We start from the raw sequence: 21571 nt of genomic DNA, 5'->3' as shown, positions 1-21571 counted from the left end.
TTAGGCCGCCCCGGTACGAACCACGCCCCCCGCAGGCTCCTCCCACGCCGCGCGGTTCGGCCGAGTCTCCTGACGGGGTTTTAACCTGAGCCCCTGGCGTGGGGCGGGACGGGTGCCACCGCATAAGACCAAGGGCTTCTTGCGAGCGGAGGAGCAGGTCCAGGAGTTGTCGGCACAGGACGACGAGCCACTGTGGTCCCGGACAGGCCCGGGGCGAATCGGGTGAGGAGAGGACAGGGGCAGTGGGAACAGTGTCGCGCACTTCGCGCTCGGCCCCGCTTCGGCCCCACGCCAGGAACCTCGGGGCGGACCCGGCGACGAGAGCAGCGCCGCCGGGGCTCCAGCAGGTGGCGCTGGAGAGGCGGCCCCGCCCCCGCCCCGGGCCCCGCCCCCGCCCCGTCCCAGGCCCGCCCCAGGCCGCGCGCTGGCGCCGCGCTAGGAAATGACCTAAGCTGAGGCGAGGCGCGACTGGTCTCACCAGCTACGCTGTGGACGCGGGGCGCGCGCACCATGCCCGCCGAACGGCCTCCGGGCACGCGGGCGCAGTGCCGACCCGGCAGGTGGGTGTCGGCGCTCACGCCGCCTCTGCCTTCTGCGGGACACCGGACGGCGGCCTCCGCTGCCGGCCCTGCGCCGCGGGGAAGGGCGTTCCGGGGTTAGGGAAGCTGCCCAGGTCTGGAGACCTCTCAGGTCGTTGTCTCCTTTGACCGGGGGGAGGCACCGAGTTCGGAGAGGTGCCTCCAACGGGGAATACCCCTGGGGGACACGTCATCCCGCTCCCCTCTTTAAGAGGAAGGATCTAGAATGGAGCCCAGGAATGGGGAGTCCTGAGTGGGCAGGGCCGGGTTTCTGCCACTCGGGAGGCCAGTTTAACCAGTCCGTCCCTGAGAGAAGCTAGCCAGGACAGGGGAGTTCGGGCTCCCAATCGTTAAGGCCGCAGAGAAGACTCCTGCTCCCACTCACGCAGACCGGCCCCAACCCCAAGGGTGGGTCTTGTGGACTGAGGACTCTGACCAGAGCTGAGCGAGGGGGTTAAGGAGAGGGGCTTGGAAGCCTGCTGGGACGGCTGTGCCTAGCGTGGAGCCCCCAGCCCTCTCACTGGCTGGGAATTGTGCTGGGCCAGCAGCTTCCAGGCCGGTTTCTATAGGCAGGGCAAGCGTCTAATATCCACCTAGCTACACGCCCAGCCCAGCGCACCCCACCCCACCCTTGGTATTAGCTGGGAATAACCCTGCCTACTGCTGGGACTGGCAGATTTCACCCTTCATCTCTTTACTCTTGTGTAATCCCAGAAGTTACAGGGGAGCCTAAACTGTGCAGCAGGTGCCCGGCTGGTCCCCAGTCTCCAGCAGAAGCCAAGCTTGGGTGTTCAGCCAACCACCAAATGCCAAGGACAGCCCAGGAGCCCATCCCAAACTCTGGCCAGCCCCACCCAGGGCCTGCAGACTGGAACCCCAGCCCCACGTGGCTCCACATCTGAGACATGCCCCTTTACCTCTCCTCCTCCCCAGGTGCTGTCACTAGTCCCACCCCAGTAAAAAGCTGCTGGGGCTGGATGGTCATGGGGGAGCCTGGTAGAGAGGAGTATAAAATCCAATCTTTTGATGCAGAGACCCAGCAGCTGCTGAAGACAGCACTCAAAGGTGAGCATGGGGAGCCCTCCTGAGCCTGGGTCTGGGCCCACTGGAACAGGACTGGAGGACGGAGCCTTAGCCTGGGAATACCCAGCCCTCCCTCTCACCTTCCGTTTCTGAGTCAGTTACGTACGTAACTGTCAAACTGGAAAACAAGCTACATTCAGACCAGGATTTAGGAGTGAATCATAGTCACCTCTCAGAATGTAAAGTCATAAAGTCTTTTTTTTAAGTTGAAGTACCAGTGAAGGGGGGGGCACAGAGGATACAGTTCCTGTCCCCTAAGTCCTTACAGGGGACCCGGTTCTGCATTACTGCAACCAGTTCTCTTTGGACAGAGGGTGGAGTGTTCTGCTTGGAAGAGGAGACAGAGTAACTGTCCTGGACCAAGGCCTTCCTGCAGCACTCAGGACAAAGTTTGACTAAGCCAACAATTACCAGTGCCCATCACACGCCGAGCGATGCCTGTGGGGGAGGCCCTGGCTGGCCCGCTCATGTCAGGGGTTCATGTGTGTGTATTGAGAACTTTCTTCTGTGATACCGCTATCAGAAACACTGTTATTCAGTGCTCCTTCCTCAACCTAGTGCTAGGAGATGTGTGTCCTAAAAAACGAGCATTCTTTGACAGCCACATAACCATCCCCGTTTCCTCTGGTTGGGCCACCGGGAGGCTCATGGTTGGAGCAGCTCCTATGTGTGGTTACTTCCCCGTATGCGTTCTGGACGCTTTGAACGTAAGCATATAACGGGTGCACTCTTTTGTAAACATCTCCAATTCTTCGGAGCAGGCAGAGGCAAATGTGATAATTAAGCAGATCGAGACTGCCTGCCTATCTTTACACAGATCCAGGTGCCGTGAACTTGGAGAAAGTGGCCGATGTGATTGTGGACCATTCTCTGCAGGACTGTGTGTTCAGCAAGGAAGCAGGACGCATGTGCTACGCCATCATCCAGGTTGGGTGGGGTTGGGAGAGAAGAGGGGAGACTCTGAGCCATCATCCAGGTTGGGTGGAGTTGGTAGAAAAGAGGGGAGACGCTGAGCTATCATCAGGGTTGGGTGGAGTTGGGAGAGAAGAGGGGAGACGCTGAGCCATCATCAGGGTTGGGTGGGGTTGGGAGAGAAGAAGGGAGACGCTGAGCCATCATCCAGGTCGGGTGGGGTTGGTAGAGAAAGGGGAGATGCTTTGAGGAAGGCCAGCAGGGCGGAGATGCAAAGGGTTTCCCTCAAAGGCATAGAGAGAAGTAAGCCAAGAGGGTCCTCAGCCATGGAAGCTCAGGTTGGGGTTGCGACAGCACTGCTTCCCACCCCTCACCATCCTTTCCATGGTTCATAGGCAGAGAGCAAGCAAGCAGGCCAGAGTGTCTTCCGGCGTGGACTCCTCAACCGGCTGCAGCAGGAGTATCAAGCTCGGGAACAGCTGCGAGCCCGCTCCCTGCAGGGCTGGGTCTGCTACGTCACCTTTATCTGCAACATCTTTGACTACTTGAGGGTGAGGCGCCAGCAGCCACCCTGTGTGGCAGAGACAGCCTGTCTCCCGAGGCTACTAAGCCGGTGCTCTGGCCCCTTCTCCCCCACAGGTGAACAACATGCCCATGATGGCCCTGGTGAACCCCGTCTATGACTGCCTCTTCCGACTGGCCCAGCCGGACAGTCTGAGCAAGGAGGAGGAGGTGGGTGGCCCTGGCATGAAGGCTTTCGAGGTCGTCACTTCCTGGGGCAGGAGCCTGGTGGGGGCAGTTAAAGCCTGTCAGTTAACAAGACAAGCTGCTAGGTCTGGAATTTATGCACAGCAGAGCAGCCGAAACCTACTGGCTCAGAGGCTTCCTTCCCAGTGGGAAAGCCAACCTGTGACAGGAATGGTGAGAGCCCTGACCAGCTGTGGATAGGTGGCCAGAAAATAACCCAGGGTCAGGCAGTGTGGGGGAGGTAGAAGAGGGGGGTGAAGCAGCAGTTTGGAGAGAGGGCCTGAGTCCAGCCTGGCCCAGATGTAAAGACTTTAGGCAAGTCCCAGAACTTGCTTCACCTGGGATGTGGCTAAGACGCACTGGGCATTGTGAAGATGAAGTGGAAAGCGTGTGTCCAGAGCCAAGCATTGTGCCTGGCACACAGCAAGAGCTTAGCTAATGGCTGCTCTGTGAGAGGTTGGCCCTGCCCGGGTGAGGGGTGTCACCTCCCACTATCCCCTGCAGGTGGACTGCCTGGTGCTACAGCTGCACCGCGTTGGGGAGCAGCTGGAGAGGATGAACAGGCAGCGCATGGATGAGCTCTTTGTCCTGATCCGGGATGGCTTCCTGCTCCCAGTGGGTCTCAGCTCCCTGGCCCAGCTGCTGCTGCTGGAGATCATTGAGTTCCGGGCAGCCGGCTGGCAGACGACCCCAGCTGCCCACAAGTATTACTACAGCGAGGTCTCTGACTAGGCCTCCAGATTGGACCTCCTCCCCACCTCCCAACCGAGGGGTGCAGTCTGCGCCTCTCCCAGAGACTTTCCCTTCCAGACTTCCAACAGCTCCCGAGACATTTCCCACTCACGTGGCAGTCCAGCCATGAGCACCTTCCCTCCTCCTTTAGGAATTGGGGAAGACACCACAAAGACCACAACCCCCCACCCCCCAGTCCGGCCACACTATCACCTTCCACCTGGGCCTGACAGAAGGGCATCTTCTAACAAGCACTGCACTGTGAAATCACTGGTGCAACAGCTAGCTTGGTGCCTCAGTTTCCCCATCTGTAAAACGGGTACCCATAACCACTGGTGGGTTGCTTGGGAATGTCAAGGGGCAGAGGCGCAGAACACACGTCACACCAGAAATTGCTTTTTATACATTTTGTATAAGGACCACTTTGGAAACAAACCTATTTCCTCTAGTCAGTTTTAACGAATGGCAGTACCGCATCACATGCTAATACCAGTTCAGGGTGAGGGTTTTCTAATAAACCTTTCTGATACTAAAACTGCTTCCGTTCATACCACCCAAATGTCCATCCGAAGCGGAGGGAAGAGAAGGCTGGATGGGCCCTAAGTTTCTTGGGGGAAATTCAAGTCAATGTGTTCTGTCTTTACAAGACTGGGCAGGGAGAGTGAGTTCTAGCCCAGAGAGAGGACTAACAAGCAGAACACCCTGCCCCAACCTTTCTGTGACACCTGCCTGCCGTTAAAGGAGAACTACTGCCTTATTTTTCAAGGGAGCAGTGGCTCACATTGTTTCTTCCAACAGAGAGCCCTGGGCTCCTGCAACCTCTTCCCTCCCTCTACCACCAGCGGTAGTGGGCCAGAGCTCTGTTGGCCTCAGCCATCTTGTGCATGTCATGCTTCCTCTTGATCACAGGGCCCTGGTTCTGAAAAGCCTGCAGCAGCTCGTGTGACAGCTTCTCTGGCATCAGCACCCGCCGATGCTTCTTCTCCCTGCACTCAGTAATCATCCACTTCATGGCCAGGAAGCGACGCCGCCGGTCGGCTAGTGGCACAGGGACCTGCCAAGATAGGATAGGAGCAAGCTGGTCCACAAACTGGCCAGGGCTGCAGCCTCCTTCCTGCATGAGCTTTAAGGAGCAGTCACAGGTTCCCTCTCAGCCAGCCCTAACAAGGCTCCTGAGAGGGGCCTGTCTTTTCTTCTTTGAGCTTCCCTGGGTGACCTCCGTGTAGCAGACATAAGAGGCATTCATTGAGCAAATGTTCACTAAGCACTGACCTCTTTCACCTGTAAATGGAAGCTCAGCTAAGTGGATACAAGCACCAATTGGGACAAGCCCCATCAGATGGTGACTTAGCCAACTCAGATGATGGATGCCAAAAAACAAAACCCTTCTGTCCAAGAATCATTTGCCAGGCCCCCACTATGTGCCAGGTATCATGCCACACCCTAGGGACATGGACATCAATGAGAAAGTCTCTAGCTTTATGAAGTTTACATTGAAAAAGGAGGAGATACCCACTTTTGACAATGAAATATATTAAATGCTATAATGGAGGCACCTAGTTCAGTTCAACAAATGGTAATGAAGCAGGTCAAGCACTACGCTAGACATTGGTGTGCAAAGATGACGTGGAAACATAGTCCCTCACCATGAGAAGCTTACAGATTAGAACACAGATGCTGGACAGAAGTGGGTGGGTTCCAGAAGAGATCACTTGGATACTATTTTGCTCTCTCCCATTTTCTGCATGTGATTTTTATACTATGGGACTCAGCTGATCAGATCCTGACAGTTCCTGGTCCCTGGAAAGCTATGAATCTTGGCCCAGCTCTCCCTGCCCTGACCACTCACCTGGTAGAAATGGCCACCCTTCAGGATGGGTACCAGCCCAATAACAGGCTCACAGTTTTTCAGTGCTTGGTGGAAGATGGTGTAGGGATTTCGTTCAATGGTTGCCTGTTCCTCTGCAGGAGCAGCATGGTACTTCTCAAACTGCTTCCTTTTCAAAGCTTCCAGAGTCTGCAAAGGAATACCATGGGATAGGCTGCCCCAGACTTCCTAAAGGGTTTAGAAAACTGAGCTAGGACCTTGCCCTTTAATCCCATGACTCCGTTCTTCTGTAGCAGGGCAGCTCCTCCCTCAACACTTCTAAGACTAAGTTCTTATGCACCTCCCTCTTTCCTGGACTAGGACAGAAAGAATGGGCTAAGATTTCTGATTGGGTGGTGTTGGAATGGCAGTTGTTGACTCCTGCAGCATTTCATTAAAGCCCCCACCCCAACACAGACACACAGGGAAGTTAATTTTAATGACAAGTATATGAATCCATGCTTTTCTAACTGAAAGCCAAGTACAAAGCTATAGGGCAAAGATGACAGGAGAGAGGTACTCTTTACCTGTGTCATGAGGGATCTGGCCAGTACTTTGTTTCCTCCTTTCATCATCATGTTGGTGAATTTACTTCAAGGAGAAAAGCAACAGGTTTAGCTTTCCAAGGCTGTGTCACAGAAGCCTTACTGTCGATCCTCCCTGGTATTGTCCCCGTAGAACAAAAGTGTTTTGTTTTCATCTAACCTGATCAATGGGTCTTCAAAGACAGAGCTTGTTTTCATGGCTGGGGCAGCTTTGATATGCTGAGTCTTCCTGAGCTCCCGATCATACTTCTCCTCCTCAGTCAGCTCGGCCAAGGGCTTGCGGTAATACTCCTTGTCAATCTGGGGGTCCCTGTATTCAGGACCATAGCGGCTCCACCTCACCTGAGTTACCCTGGGGGGGGGGGGGAGAAAGAGAAAAGGCGGGTAAAGCTGACTCCACAAGTGACAGTCTTGACTTAACAATAGGCACGTGTGCCAACCTGCCACGAGCGGCGCGCACGCCGCAAGCCAAATCTGAACTGCATAATTCTGGCTGTTGTCCTAAGAGGTAGGAGGGCCTCCCCCAAACAGGCCAGAAGTCTCCTCCTCAAGTGCCAACGATAAGTAAGGGCAGGCTCTTGAACTTCGGGGTAGGCACCCCGCCTATGCATCTCTCTCCCCACCTCCCAACGCAGAAAATCTCAGCTCTGAGCTTTTTAAGCAAGACCGCACTTTCAGTTCCGAGTTAGAACACCCTCGGGCAGGGGACAATCACTAAGCCTTCAGATTGGCCCAAAGTCACGCAGCTAGTTAAGAGGCTTGGAATCAGATACCCCAGGCACTTTCCAGCGCCCCGCGCAGTCTGCCTGCGGCTCCTTTGCTTCCCCGCAGGTCTCCCCGTGAAGACCCAAGCGGCCCCCAGCTGCCCGCCACCTTCTCACCCTGGAAGCCTCAGGACAACACTCCGCACGCCCGGCGTTAGGCCAGACCACCCTCGCACAGCCGTCACTGCGGGGGCAGCCATCTTGGCTTGCCACGAGGACCCCACAAAAACTGCCCTCGGCGTGCCTGAGCGAGTGACGAAAGACGGAGGAAAGGCTCGACAGGGTCCTAACTCTGCGCATCACCCCATTAATTTGGGCGTTAACGGTCTCTCACTCCGAGGTCCAAAGGGAAGAGTCAAAAGGAAACACTCGCCCTCCTATTATCCGTCGCAGTCTGGCGCGACCCTCAGTGGCCGCGCTCGCTCCTCTCAGGCCCCCATGCAGGCCCCGCCCCGGCTCGTCTCTCGCAGATTATCGCGAAGTTTGAGGCCGCGGGGCCGGCCCGGGCGGCTGCAATATGGCGGAGACGGAAGGGGAGAGCCTGGAGTCCTGGCTGAGTGAGTATTCGCGGCCGCTTCTGCCTGTCCTTGAACTACCGAACTGCCCCTTTTCGCATCCCTTCTCCCTCCCCGGGTCCCACGGCGGCGACGCCGCCCCCTGACAGCCTGCGCCTTGGCTCGCTGTCACCGCGAGCATTGCGTGATCACGCCCCTTCTCCAGCCGGGTGCCCGGCCCCCGCCCGGCACCTGCTGCGGGTACTGCGGCGCCTCCTCCCTCTCCCACGCGCGTCGGTGTGAGCTCGGGTCCTGTCCCGGCCTCGCGGGCTCCGGGAAAATGACACCCAAGTGCTTCCGGCTGACATGTTTTCGGTGCTTTGGGGAAACTGTGGTTGGACCGCGGGCGGCTCAGTCCCTGAGAAAGGGAGAAGCTCTGGATTTGGGCTGAAACTCCGGGAGCGGTGGGTGCCGCTGACCATACACGCACAGCCTCAGAATTGTGACCATATATATTCGAGGAGAAAAGACCGCTTCGCGTAGGCAGAATGCTTGAAGTGAGAATAATCCAAAGAAAGGTAACAGAGCTTTACCTTTTTTCTGCAGTGACCGAAGCAGGGTGAGATATATGCTGCCACACACACACACACACACACACACGAACATATTAGTGAGTCATTTGTTGGTAACCTACTCTGAAACAAAGCTGAGGAGCCCAGCCTGATCCCATGGTTATAGCGGCCTGTTGCTGTCATGGCTAATTCATGTAGCTGTGAAGGAAATACGGGTTAACCTTGTTAGCTGGTAGAACTTTGCTGAAGGGTTAATACTAAGTTAACTTTCCTATGGGCTAGAGGAGGCCTCTAAGTGAGGATAGAAATTAGACAAGCTGATGAGGCAGATAGGATACCTAGGTACTACCTTTTGCAGAAATCTCTTATTTACTAGAGCCTCCAGGTTCTTGGAGGTGATGGCTGTTTCCTCCAATTGCCTGACCTTCCTTAATATGAAACTCCCTTCAGGCAGCTGATCTTAGGTTACATTTGCAGCATCTTCCGTTGCAGGCACATCACGAAGCCTCATATTTGTATATGGAACTGTTCTCCAAGGAGCTCAAAGTGCTGCAAAGACATTCATTTATCAAGTATCCCAGTGAAGCAGATTTCACAAAAAGAAGACATCCTGACTGATTAAACCACTTGCCCAGAGCCCCCCAACCAGATATAACCACACTGGAATTGCTTTGATTCACAGATATGAGTGGGGACATTGGAGTCATTTAAGTGACCTAAGCTGAGTTTAATAGGCTAGGTTTAGAGTTATATTAATCTTTTGAAATAGGAGAGGGACCTGTGTTTGAGGCAGAGTGGAGCTGGTGAAGGGGACTGGAATGCTATCTGTAGCGACTGCATAGACAGTCCCCGACTTACCGTGTTCAACACAATTTTTTGACTTCACGGCGGTGCTTTCAGTAAAACTGTACTTCAGATTTTGAATTTTGATCTTTTCCCAGGCTAGCTGTGTGCAGTAGGGTACTCGCATGTGCTGGGCAGCGCCAGCAAGCAGCGCTCCCAGTCAGCCACGTGATCATAAGGGTAAACAGCTGCTACTCTACAGTGTAGTGTGTTGCCAGTATTTTTGTGGATATTGTGTTCTGAGCATGTTTAAGGTAGGCTAAGTTATGATGGCAGTAGGTTAGGGGTATTAAATGTATTTTCGACTTAACAATATTTTCAACTTCTGGGTTTATCGGTACGTAACTCCATCGTAAGTCAAGGAGCATCTGTAGAGCTGAGATTGGCCTTTGACTCTTTCCGATTAGAGTGACATTTGGGGCTGTGTTAAGATTCCTTCTATTCTTGTTCTCTGTTCACCTTCATAGTTCTTATAACTTAATGGTATGAACTGTACCAAGTGAACGAACCAGTGCTTGGGCAAGGAGCTTTTGAATGGTGGCACCATTTATAGAAATAGGGAAGTCAGGAAAGAGAAGTGATGGGTTTGTTTTTAGATTCATTTCTGTACCAAAGTAGCACTTACAATTACACACTGTCTTGTTTTTGCGCTGGTTATGTGTCTGTGTTACACCAGAACAGCATAACCTCCTTGAGTGTAAGATCCGAGTCTTGTCCTTTTTCGGGAGCCTCTCCAGTACTTAGCATGCACATACTTCATTTTCTGTGGGTGCTGAACACAGGCTTGGTGATTGACCCAGTCTCTCTTGATTTAAGACCCTAGCTATAAAGGTTGACTCCTGACTCCCTTTCCACCCCTTGTTCTTGCCTCTGCTTATTTCTGAGTCATTTGCTATGTAGAACTTGTCATCTCTGGAATGTGTGAGCCATGTTGGGGTGGGGTGGCCAGTGCTGTTATTTCCATTCCTATGTGACCTTTTGAGGTCCCATGACAGTCAAGGCTAGTGATGGAATTAAGCTGAAAATGGGAGCAGAAAATCTGGAGACAGACACAGAAGAGAATAAGGCTTTCAACAGAGACCCAAAAATAGAAACCTGGAGTCAGAATAGAGCCCAAAGAGGCGGTTCTAGAAGGCAGGGTCTGCAGGGGAGGCTCTGATGTCACCTCTGGACCAGGTGACGGAGAATGTTAAGTGGGTGGGAGGTTGTGTGCATCTGCTGGGGGAGGCAGTGGGCAGATGAAGAGCTTCAGTCACCCAGAATGATCCCCAGAGGTTTCTTCCAGTTCCTGTGGGTGATTGAGGTGTGCTATCGGAGCTGGCTAGAGAGCTGGGGGAGACGCTCAGAAGTGGGACTAACTGACCTTTGTTGAAAGCAGGGCTGTTTGTGCCCCTGTGTAGGGACAGCGCTCCCTGCAGGTTTGCAGTAGAAAGTTCTACCCAGATGAAAGGAAGTGGGATTCTAAAGAAGTTGAACACAGTGAAAAGTCAGCAGGTGTGTTGTTGGAAGCAGAAATGCTGTCAGAATTCCAGCAGGCCAGGGAGGAATACAGCGTCCGGTGAATGCTCATTGCTTGTGTTCGTGTGTGGGGGTGTCCACATCAGACTCCATATTTTGGAAGATGCTTTTCCAGTTGCAAACTGGGAGTGAGTGGGCTGTTTTCTTACACCGGGAGGTATGCGACTATTCTCAACATGATAACAACGATGGCGGTGGACGTGGTTCCCGACACCCACTGATTTTTGTGTCTTACAGCCTCTTGATGTCATGTGAGAATTTCAAGCATCTCAGATGCTAGGGATTGGTAACAAAGCTATGCTAACACCTGAGAAGATTTTAGACGACTGGTGGGAGAGACTCAGGGTTTCTCTGGAAGCTGACAGCTAGTAGGTCAGGTCACTGTGGCAATTAATAGCTACTCTTGATAGACTTAATGTCTCTTTTCTTCAAGCTGACGTTTTGAAGGGGCTGCTAATTCTCTTTTCAAGGTTGAGGACAGGCAGCTCCCTTTTCCTCTAAAGATGAACGAACCTAAACCATCAGAATCTTTTTGCAGCCAGAGCAGAAACACTGCCAGGCAGGTGCAGCGTCCGTCCTCTGGGGCTGCAGCCTTCTCTGTGCCTCAGCGTTTGCTGACCTCTTGTGGCTGGGGACGGGTGGCACTGGTGGCAGGGAGTCCCTGTTAGGATTTGGTCATGGAGCTAGTGGTTTTTAATGTTAGAAAAAAAGGAAGTGAAGAAAAGTCACGAGACATCAGAATTCAGGAACTTCTAACAACTCCCCTTGTTGGGAGGTTTCTTTTCAAGCCTCTGTTGCGCTGCTTTTGGCCCTTGTGGAAATCTGCGGAGGAGCGTGCGTGTTTAAAAGATATACGCCGTCAGCCTTCCATTTGTCTTCTGAACTTGAAGCCCTAAATTTAGCTTGAGAGTGCTTTCTGAGAGAGGCAGACTCCAAGATCTGAATCAGAGATGGGAACACATTTAACCACCCTGAGCTAGGGCGGGGATAAGAGGGAAAAGAGGACCCACACCAAGTATTAGGAGACCTGGCATTTAGCACGTGGATTTTAAACCCTCAGTGGCCCTCTCAGAACTCTCTGACACTTGTCTCTGTCCTTGATCACGGAAGACCATTTGATCTTCAGGGCGCTTAACAGTCGAGTTCAGATTCTGTTTCTGTGACCCCAGGGACAGATAGCACAATGATTGGTGCTTAGTAGGTGTTTAGTAAATGTTAGCCTAACTTAAAGTGATGGGTATTGTGTGCAATTTAAAAAACATTTAAAGCATGAGGGACGTTTAGGTCTTGAAAAAGGTTTTGAAAGGTATGTAGGAAACATATTTTCTGAGTGTGCATATTTTTTATCAAGTACCCTCTTCACTTTCTCCAGGAAACATTTCTTGATCATTCCTTCTTGCTTAACGCTTAGCTGTTTTTGTATCGCTGGGACTGGAGTTATCTGTATTTATTATATTAAACATTTTACATAGGTATCTACTTGAAAATTTTAGTTCCTTATGTTTACAGTTATTTGTGTTCTGATCTATCCGAGGCTCCATGAGGCTGAGGATTTGTTTTCTCTTTCATTTGTGACTTTCAAAATACTGGACAGAAAGCAGTATTTGTATGTGACTCGCTGCCTGAGGGAACTGTTGAGCCTTCTCTATTGGAGAAGATATTTGGAAACAAACTTACCTTCACATCAATGATTGGTGCTTAGTAGGGGTTTAGTAAATGTGGCTAAAAATTGTGAGAAAACCTTCCATTGTGTCCTTCTTGTTCTTTATAACAATCGTCCCCTCCTTTTTCTGTCCAAGATAAAGCCACCAATCCCTCCAACCGCCAGGAGGACTGGGAATACATAATCGGCTTCTGTGACCAGATCAACAAAGAGCTGGAAGGGTGAGTCTCAAAGCTATTAGGGGGCAAGTGAGACAGTTGACTAGGAAAGTCAAAACCTGAGGCCAAGGAGGGCCAGCCCGATGGCCCCAGGGTCAGTGTCATGAAAGTGTGGTCTGCTTGTCTCCCAGGCCACAGATCGCTGTCCGACTGCTGGCCCATAAGATCCAGTCTCCGCAGGAATGGGAGGCGGTCCAGGCCCTGACGGTAGGTGTTTCATCCTCACGGTTGATCTTCGTGAGCCCAGGCCCTCCCTATCTAGAAAATGTTCAGTCAGCTATTCCACAGATGTGTGTGCCCTTGTGCCAGCCACTGAGGCTTCAAAACTGCCAGCACGGCCACATGGTCTAGTGGGAGAAGCAGGGTGGCTAAGGGCGGGAGCCAGAGGCAGGGGCCCTGAGCCCAGGGTGGGGCTCAGAGAAGGCTCCTCAGAGAGATGCCGACAGAGCTGTCTTGCAGTTAAGAGTTGGCCACCTGAAGAAAAGTGAGGTGAGTATAATTCGTTCTGTAGCTAAAAATCGTGCCACTTACCAGTGAAGGCATCACACCAACGGGCAGATCTTGGTGTTAATTCAGACTAAGGATTCAAGGTGTGGAGCTGTGTGCGGCACTTGGGCGCCTCCAGGCTCTGCCCTAAGCAGAGTGCAGCCCGTTGGGACAGGCAGGAAAGAGGGCATGGTCTTGGAAAAGGCGTTTGGACGGCCCGCGTGCACACCTCGGGCGTCTTCTCCAGAGAGCAAAGGCCTTAAAATAGTGCTTTTTAACTGGGGGCGTTTTGCCCCCCAGGGGACATTTGGGCACATCTGGAGGCACTTTTGCTTGTCACGTGTCAGGGTGTGCTAGTGGCATCTGGGGGACAGAAGCCAGGGATGTGCTAAACACCCTATAAGGTACAGGACGAGCTTCCACCACAAGGAATGACCGGCCCAAAATGGCAGTAACGGCCATTGAAAAACCCTGCTTTACAAACAGAAACCACTGCGGGGAGCACGGGGGTGGTGCACTCCTCGGCATAAGCTGCAGGCACAGGAAAGCTTACGGGAGATTTGTGTGCCCCAGCAGGAAACTAGATGGGAGCAGGGGGAGGGAAAACATCGTGCCACCTGAAATGAAGAAAAAAATTTAAATACGGTCTCCCACCTCCCCAAAATTATCAATCAGCTTGTGGAAAAACTCCTGGACCTTGAGTCAGAGAAACTTTGTCTGGGCCTCACTTTCCTCATCTGTAAAATACAAGGGCAGAATTTTGCAGGAAGGCAGTTTTCAGAACTGACATTCCATCTGTCTTGGTATCCGGGTTTCTTTAGTTCATGGTAAGCTTCCCCAGAAGAGGTTTGCAATTGGAGAGACACGGGGTGTCAGTAACCCTGTTGGCCTGATGTTCCCTGCGGCCCGGCCCCGCTTATAGCTCTTCCTGTTTAGTTCCTTCCTTGGGTGAAGATTTGTTCCGCGCTGTCTGTGTGCTGGGGCCTGGCTGAGTGCAGGTCCCACCCAGACCCCACCCCCATTGAGCACCTCTCTGTGTGGCTGCAGGTGCTGGAGGCGTGTATGAAGAACTGTGGGAGGAGATTTCATAACGAAGTGGGGAAGTTCCGGTTTTTGAATGAGTTAATCAAAGTCGTCTCTCCAAAGGTTTGTCAGTGGCAGTGTCCTATTTTCCTGGAAGTTCTCTTGTTTCTCCCATCTTACTGGCTTTCACTGCACAACCAGCATCTTCATGGCTCTGAGATTGTCCGTGTCCTGTCCTTAGAAAGCTAGGCCCTGAGGGGAACAGAAGGATGACCACGCAGGCCACGGGACAGGCCGCCCTCTCTGGCGGGCACCCAGCCCAAATGCGACAGTGACATGGTAGCAGCTGTGTGTGTATTGGGGCAGGCCTTGGGGCTCCTACCATGTATCCCCGAAAATAAGACCGGGTCTTATATTAAGTTTTGCCCCAAAAGACGCATTAGGACTTATGTTCAGGGGATGTCATCCTGAAAAATCATGCTAGGGCTTATTTTCCGGTTAGGTCTTACTTTTGGGGAAACACAGTAGTACCAGCAGCCACTGTTCCATTGCCGATCTCACGTGGGTGCAAGGACCTGGCCTCCCTTGGTTCTGTGTCAGCTGCTCAGGTTCTGTTTCTCGCTGGTATTGCTTAAGCTCTGGGCACCGCTTAAAGCAATGGGAACAATTTTTCATACTAAAGACATTCTCATTAACTCCTTCGGGATAAAATGTAGTTGTTTCTGGCAGATTGTGCATGGAGATGCAGTGACGAGCTCCCAGCCCCCTGCCTAACCATAGACTGTATCCCAGGTGGAAATCGCTCTGCCGCAGGAAGTTTCCTCTTCCCCCCTCCCTGCTGTCTCACACACCTGATCCCTGCTGGCTTCCTGTAGGGGTGAGGACTGTAACTTGTTAGTGACCATTTCGTTGCTATGGAGAGCGCCTTCCCACCGTCTCTGCCTCCAGACTGCACTTACTAGGTTTTCCGTTTTCTTTTGCTTCTTAGTACTTGGGGGACAGGGTGTCTGAGAGAGTGAAGACCAAGGTTATCGAGCTGCTTTACAGCTGGACATTGGCTCTGCCCGAAGAATCAAAGATCAAGGATGCCTACCACATGTTGAAGAGACAGGGTGTGTGCGGCCCTTCCCTCAGCCTGCATGCAGCCCGAGGCGGGCCAGGCCAGGGAGGATGGGGGGCGGGGGGGGGGGGGGGGGGCGGCGTCTACTGGCCCCCTGCTGCGTCCCTCAGGAAGACAGCGGGGAGGGCTTGGCTGGGGTTTGAGGGGACAGCCCGCTTTGCAGGTCATGATCCCAGGGATGGGCCCCCTTGCTGAGTGAGGAAGGCCACCCCAGCCTGATATACACTCTGTCCCTTGTGTCACCTTCAGGCATAGTGCAGTCTGACCCACTGGTCCCTGTGGACAGGACACTGATTCCCTCTCCACCACCGCGTCCCAAAAACCCTGTTTTTGATGATGAGGAGAAATCCAAGGTAAAGGGCATCCTGCCTGCGGCATCCTCACGCAAGGTGTGGTCTGTTCAGTGCTGCGGCAACTCCCGCTCCTCTGGGGTCCCCCTGGTGGGGTGCACCTTTCCCTTCACCTCTGACACCCTCCTCTTCCAGCTTTTAGCCAAGTTGTTGAAAAGCAAAAACCCAGATGACCTGCAAGAGGCCAACAAGCTCATCAAGTCCATGGTGAAGGAAGTGAGTGGGCCCTGGGCGTTGGGGCGTGGGGGGCAGTGCGGAAGTCCCTTCCCAGGGGTAGGCCTGCTGTTCGCCCCTGCCACCAGCCCTCACCTGCAGAGGCCAGAGAATGGACTGGAGGAGCAAGAGTGGATGGGGCCAGTTTGGGGGTGAGAGAGGGCTGTTCAAAGAAAAACTGTAAACTGGGTCCGAGGCCTGGGGTTCCCAAGAGCCGGGCATTGGGAGGAGTCCGGGGCAGCCTCCGCTCGGGTCCCTGGTAAGGCGTGAGCCTTGCTGCGGGACGGGCGTCAGTGCGCCAGGCCGCTGAGCGCTCGTGCTGCTCGGATGCAGGACGAGGCGCGGATCCAGAAGGTGAGCAGGCGTCTGCACACCTTAGAGGAGGTTAACAACAATGTGAAGCTGCTCAGTGAGATGCTGCTGCATTACAGCAAGGAGGATTCTGCAGAGGCAGATAAAGAGCTCATGAAGGTACGGCCCCCGCGAGGACCGGAGCTGGGCCCCGGGTACCTTTGCCGAGTGCCTGCTCTGTTGATGCTGCTACATACCTGGTGGCCCCCAATTTATTAATCGGCACAGCAGCCCCTTAGAGGGTGGTTGGCGCCCCCATTTTACACAGGAGCCATGACTAACTTGCCCCGGGCAGGAGAGCTCTAGGTACAAGTGACTCTGCAGACCTGTTGGCCTTGCCTCCCGCAGAGGTCCCCTGTGTCCCAAATGTGGCACCTCAGTCCTTGGTCATGGATGTGGCAGCCAGGGAGGCGGGAAGGGATGTACTTCCCTTGTCGGAACTGGTGCCCTCCCCACCGAAGCAGGTGTCGGGTGACAGCTGTGGAGGCTGGCAGCAGAGGACTTGTGCTCTGAGCCCAGCTCTGCCAGTCACTGACTGGTACCAGGGGAGCCTGTGGTTTTCTGGGTGTGAATGCTGAACTAGGCATTCTCCAAGGGCCTGTGTAGCTCTGAGTTTTATGTCTGGGTCTCTTTCAGGAGCTATTTGATCGGTGTGAGAACAAGAGGCGGACATTATTCAAACTAGCCAGCGAGACAGAGGACAATGACAGTAGTTTAGGTGAGCAAAAGGCTAGCTGACAAGGATGAGCCAGGAGTTTGCATTTGTGTGTGGTGGGGCAGTTGTCATGGCCTGGGATGAGAAGTCTCTCTTCTGCTCTAGGGGACATCCTACAGGCCAGTGACAACCTCTCCCGGGTCATCAACTCATATAAAATGGTCGTTGAAGGGCAGGTCGTCAATGGTGAGGTGGCCACCTCAGCCATGCCTGATTCTGAAGGTAAATGTTCTGCTGCCACAGTCCCCACCACCAGGCTGCAGGTGCAGGCTGACCAGCTGTCAGCCCACAGGGCCTGAGGGGATTCTAAGCCATTCTAAACGGTTCTCCAGCTTCCTCCAGCTTCGCAGAGGCCAGGGGACACAGACACCCTTGGATGAGGCCAGAGGCTGTGCTCAGGGTTTTGTCCCCTGCTGTGCATCCACTAGAGTGGCCCCTGGTTACTATTGTCCCCTTCTGTTCACTCATGCAGGAAACCACCACTCCAGTAACCAAGGGGCTCTCATCGACCTTGCGGAGTTGGATGCGCCAAGCAGCTCGTCCCCCGTGTTGGCCCCAGTCCCCGACCCACCCTCGGGCATCCCTATCCTCCCGCCACCCCCCCAGCCCTCAGGACCTGGGCGCAGCCGCTCGTCCAGCCAGGCTGAGGCGCCCCCAGGGCCCAACACCACCAGCAACGCCCTTTGCTTGCTGGACCAGGAGCTGCTCTGCCTGGGTGCGTCTGGGAGGGAGGCTGCAAAGGGCTCTTCCGCAGAGCCGGTAGAGGACAGTGCGGGATTGGGTGGTCTCAGGGGTGCCCTGTGTGCTTAGCAGGGATGGGGAAGGAGACTTCAGTTGTAGGGCAAGTCAAGTTCCGTGTCGCAGGCCAACAGGGCCGTCTGTACGTGGACTTTGGGGTGGAAACGGTAGATCCAGTGTCTTGCTCTGCTCCCCTCCCCACTGGCGGTTGCCTGTACCTTCTCCCCACAGGTTGACATCATTTTTGTTGTGACCCTTCCTTGGGCAAGATAGGGCTGGGGCTGCCCTAGCCCACAGCGTCTTCTCATCAGCGTCTTTGTTCTCAGGCCTTACTGACCCGGCCCCCAGGGTTCCTCCCAAAGAGTCAGCTGGGAACAGCCAGTGGCCCCTGTTCCAGGTAGGCGCACAGGCAGCAACACTGAAGCACTCGACAAGCTTGACTTACTAGCCTCCTTTCCCGACGTCCTCAGCTGCAGTTAGCTGCAGCCCCTAGCACCTGTCCTCGGAGGGTTAATCCAGTGGGGCTGCAACAGGGCCCCCAGCACAGGGGCCCGGGGTGGCGAGCTGAAACCCTCCGCTCCCTTTGCTCACTCACACTTTCCATCCCGTAGAACGGACAGTCGGACCTGGACTTCTTCAGCCCCAAACCCGGGACTGCCGCCTGTAGCCCCCCAGACAGGCCTGACCTCCAGTCCTCAGCTACCCCCGCAGGCAACTCCCAGGCTCTGCTGCCACCCCCCTTTCCAGCTCCTGTGGTCCCAGGCAGTGTTTCTGCCCCCAACGCAGGCTTTCTGTTCCCCGCTGGACTGGCCTCAGCTCCGGCCCCAAAGGCTGAGCCCACAGCCCCCGGGTACCATGGCTCAGCTTTGGGCGATAGCACCCCACACCAGCTGGATGCCCTCGATCAGCTTCTGGAAGAAGCCAAAGCGTAAGAGTGGGAGCGGTGGGGTTGGGGAGGCGTGGGCCTACTCAGAGGGTTGGGGAGGCTCCCTTTGGTCGGACGGACCGTCAGGCTGGAATTGAAGCTCTGGCGCCACAGGGCTGTGCTTCGTGAGGGATTGACCCAGCAGCTGTGCCCCGTCTCTGACTTGCCTGTCCTTCCTGCCCCCCAGGACCTCAGGCCTGGTGAAACCCGTCTCCTCCAGCTTCTTTCCCGGGGCCGCCACCTCCCCTCTGATCCCCAGCAGCACCTCGGCTAGGCCTCTCCTGCCCTTCTCCACAGGGCCTGGCAGCCCTCTCTTCCAGCCGCCCATCTTCCCGTCCCAGGGCAGCCCCGGGAAGGGCTCTGAGCTTTCTTTGGCCAGTGTCCATGTCCCCCTGGAATCTATCAAGCCTAGTACGTGTTGGAAGCTTGGGGTGGGAGGGGACGCGGGCCCACAGCTTGCAGCGTTGTGTGCAGTGAGAGGGGCGGGTTGGTACAGGTTCTCCTGGCTGGGGTCCCTTCGTCCAGCGTTGCCTCTGCTTGTTGCTGCTGTGCACCCGTGACGTCCTGACAGGTTTTCCCCAGACTCCTTCGGGAGCCCCATCACCTCAGGGCTGCAGCGGGCACCCCGGGGCGGCTGGGAAGTGCTGACTTCCCCTCCCGCACCCACACGCCGCGTTCTTACAGGCAGCGCCCTTCCTGTGACAGCCTATGATAAGAATGGCTTCCGCATCCTCTTCCACTTCGCCAAGGAGTGTCCCCCCGGACGGCCCGACGTGCTGGTGGTGGTGGTGTCCATGCTGAACACGGCCCCCTTGCCGATCAAGGGCATCGTGCTGCAGGCCGCAGTGCCCAAGGTGCCCGCTTCCCGGGGCCCCTAGAGGCAGAAATGCCCATCATCGTGGACCCTTTGTGGAAGGCTTCTATGGCCAGCAGGCGGCAGTGTGTCCACGGTGACCAAAGTGGGTCTCACCGCAGGGCACCTGCCGTCTCTTCAAAGGACCTTCTTCCTTTTCAGTCGATGAAAGTGAAGTTGCAGCCCCCGTCTGGGACAGAACTCTCTGCATTTAGCCCCATCCAGCCACCGGCAGCCATCACCCAGGTCATGCTGTTAGCCAATCCACTGAAGGTGAGCTAGAACCGGGGGTCCCAGCCTGACACCCCAGATGAGGACCTCGGGACCATCACCTCCCAGGCTTGAGGCTGCCTCCCAACCAAGGGGCGTGATACTGTAGCATTAACCCTTGTCTCTTCCCTACCTGGATTCAGAGGCTGAGCTAGGATGGGATGGCGGGAACAGGCCTGTTAGCTCAGAAAGGGCCCTGGAGGTGATGGAGTCTCACGCGCGTCCCCTCTGTCACAGGAGAAGGCGAGGCTTCGGTATAGGCTGACTTTCGCCCTGGGGGAGCAGCTGAGCACGGAGGTGGGTGAGGTGGACCAGTTCCCTCCGGTGGAGCAATGGGGGAACCTATGACACAGCAGAATGCTGTCATCTCCATTTTGAGGACCAAGCAGGCTGCCCGAGACGGGAAGACTCTCTGGGTCATGTCCTTCTCCACGTCCAGACTGCAGTGCTTAGAGCTTTGGTGTGGAACGGGGGCCCTGGGTACTGTTGCCAGGAGCCGAGCTGCTGCTGTGATGGTCTCTCCTCCTTTGGCCCCTTAACAGGACCTGTTTTCATCTCCCTGTGTGACTTGAAGTGGCCCTGTACTGTCAGGTGGAATGTGGCCCCGGACTCGGTACTACTGCCCTGGGAACATGGACCCAAGGCTGGAGTAGGCTTTTCCCCTCATGCTGGCATCCCGATACCACAAGGGAGGAGGTCTCTAAAGAGACTTGGGGCCCTCCCTCAAGAACCATGTCATCACCCCCCCCCCATTGCTACTCTGCTTCCCCTGCTGGCAGGCTCCTACTCCTACCTCCACGGAAGTGGGCAGAGCCATGGTCCCCAAAGGGCCTGGGCACAGAAAAAGGAATTGGTGTGCTTTCTTCCCTGGGCGGCAGCATCCTGGAGTGTGTGCTTGTCCCTGGCAGTGGCAGGCTGTGTCCTATGGACATCTCGGCAGGATGTGGCTCTCAGCCTATTAGAAACAGAACTTGGCCTCAGGGCAGCCTAAACTAAGGAAAGAAAATGGAAGAGAACCAGTGTGTCCTCTTCGGAGCAGGTACTCAGAGCTTTCTGGGAAAAGTGCCTCCCACCGTGGGAACAGGCCATTCTACTCACTACCTCTTGCTTGGCATGAAATAAACTGCCGTCTTGCCCTTCAGATCTCTGGAGGGGGAGACAACTCCTGCCACCCTCTGTGTCCTGCTTTGGCCCCCCCTCTCCTCCCACTGATGGCCTGTGGTGTGGCATACAGTCAGGAAAGTAGGTCTCGGGCAGGCACGTTGCACTAGACTTAAGTCCTTACCTGCTCCCCAAAACTAATTGCCCTCAGCTGCTGAGGGGTACTGTCAGCAAGCTGTTGGGTCTGGAGGTGGTGAGATTAGGAACATGCTTGAATCGAGTCACCAGACCCTACTGCTTCAACAGTGCTCAGCCCCTGGCAGTGTGTGCCGGGACTCCAGGTCTCCCGAGGCAGCGGGAAAGTGAGAACCACCAGCTGGGGAAAGAGCACACAGCTCAGCTGAGCTCCGCTGGATGGGTTCAGAGCCATCTCCAGGGGAAGGTGGCACAAACCACGTTCCCTGGTCCCTCCCTATTTCTTTCCCGGCTTCCTTACTCTGTCAAGAGGTCGTCTTCCCCTTCCCTACCATCTTTAGTAAGCAGGTTTCACTGCTTCATTAGGATAGGTCAAAAGTGAACTGTCCTTAAGGAATAAATTCAAGAGCTTTCCAGAGACCGGCTGCTGCAGCCCTGGAAAGGTCTGAGATTACCACATGGAAATGTACCTTTATAATAAGCTTCAGACATTAAAATTATTTATGAGTGTTACTCGTTACTGGTGAGGTCACTATTTCATGACAAACATCTATACTGGAGATAGATGTATCTATAGATATATCTATATTTCTACACACACATATATATCCCAATTCTGCTGCCCTTGTTTTGCTGCATGTGAAATAAAACCATTTTCACCCTATTTGGAATCCTTCTACTACAGACACCATTCA

The 21571-nt window shown here is 54.5% G+C and overlaps 3 protein-coding genes across 8 annotated transcripts; 2 read left to right on the top strand and 1 right to left on the bottom strand.

Moving 5' to 3' along the window:
- The first annotated feature begins 71 nt into the window (after positions 1-71).
- On the top strand, positions 72-4587 carry MIF4GD (MIF4G domain containing). 2 transcript variants are annotated; one of them, XM_019745504.2, is made up of 6 exons: positions 72-222; positions 1512-1643; positions 2479-2588; positions 2969-3124; positions 3213-3305; positions 3825-4587. In XM_019745504.2, exons 2-6 carry the CDS (start codon positions 1556-1558, stop codon positions 4050-4052), a joined length of 675 nt encoding a protein of 224 aa, XP_019601063.1. In that variant the 5' UTR covers positions 72-222; positions 1512-1555; the 3' UTR covers positions 4053-4587. The 2 variants fall into 2 exon arrangements, with proteins under 2 accessions (XP_019601063.1, XP_019601064.1); XM_019745505.2 differs by lacking the exon at positions 72-222 and adding an exon at positions 423-560.
- MRPS7 (mitochondrial ribosomal protein S7) lies at positions 4445-7675 on the bottom strand. 3 transcript variants are annotated; one of them, XM_074320082.1, is made up of 5 exons: positions 7346-7675; positions 6625-6816; positions 6447-6510; positions 5902-6108; positions 4445-5106 (listed from the first exon to the last, which is right to left on the bottom strand). In XM_074320082.1, the coding sequence occupies exons 1-5, from the start codon at positions 7426-7428 to the stop codon at positions 4885-4887; spliced, it is 768 nt and encodes a 255-aa protein (XP_074176183.1). In that variant the 5' UTR covers positions 7429-7675; the 3' UTR covers positions 4445-4884. The 3 variants fall into 3 exon arrangements, with proteins under 3 accessions (XP_074176183.1, XP_074176185.1, XP_074176184.1); XM_074320084.1 differs by having other exon boundaries at positions 5902-6069; positions 7346-7658; XM_074320083.1 differs by having other exon boundaries at positions 7473-7606.
- GGA3 (golgi associated, gamma adaptin ear containing, ARF binding protein 3) lies at positions 7630-21389 on the top strand. Of its 3 annotated transcripts, XM_019745494.2 has the most exons (17): positions 7630-7785; positions 12455-12539; positions 12668-12743; positions 14070-14168; positions 15034-15157; positions 15415-15518; positions 15651-15731; positions 16062-16199; positions 16716-16797; positions 16900-17016; positions 17267-17509; positions 17859-17929; positions 18144-18460; positions 18645-18868; positions 19142-19311; positions 19473-19583; positions 19818-21389. In XM_019745494.2, the coding sequence occupies exons 1-17, from the start codon at positions 7746-7748 to the stop codon at positions 19926-19928; spliced, it is 2193 nt and encodes a 730-aa protein (XP_019601053.2). In that variant the 5' UTR covers positions 7630-7745; the 3' UTR covers positions 19929-21389. The 3 variants fall into 3 exon arrangements, with proteins under 3 accessions (XP_019601053.2, XP_074176179.1, XP_074176180.1); XM_074320078.1 differs by lacking the exon at positions 14070-14168; XM_074320079.1 differs by lacking the exons at positions 7630-7785; positions 12455-12539; positions 12668-12743 and adding an exon at positions 14838-14922 and having other exon boundaries at positions 14064-14168.
- Positions 21390-21571: the final 182 nt, after the last annotated feature.

This window comes from Rhinolophus sinicus, linkage group LG15 (assembly GCF_036562045.2).
Source record: "Rhinolophus sinicus isolate RSC01 linkage group LG15, ASM3656204v1, whole genome shotgun sequence".
NCBI lineage: Eukaryota > Metazoa > Chordata > Mammalia > Chiroptera > Rhinolophidae > Rhinolophus > Rhinolophus sinicus.
The sequence above is the reverse complement of the archived record's forward strand: the minus strand, read 5'-3'. Positions and strand labels throughout refer to the sequence as shown.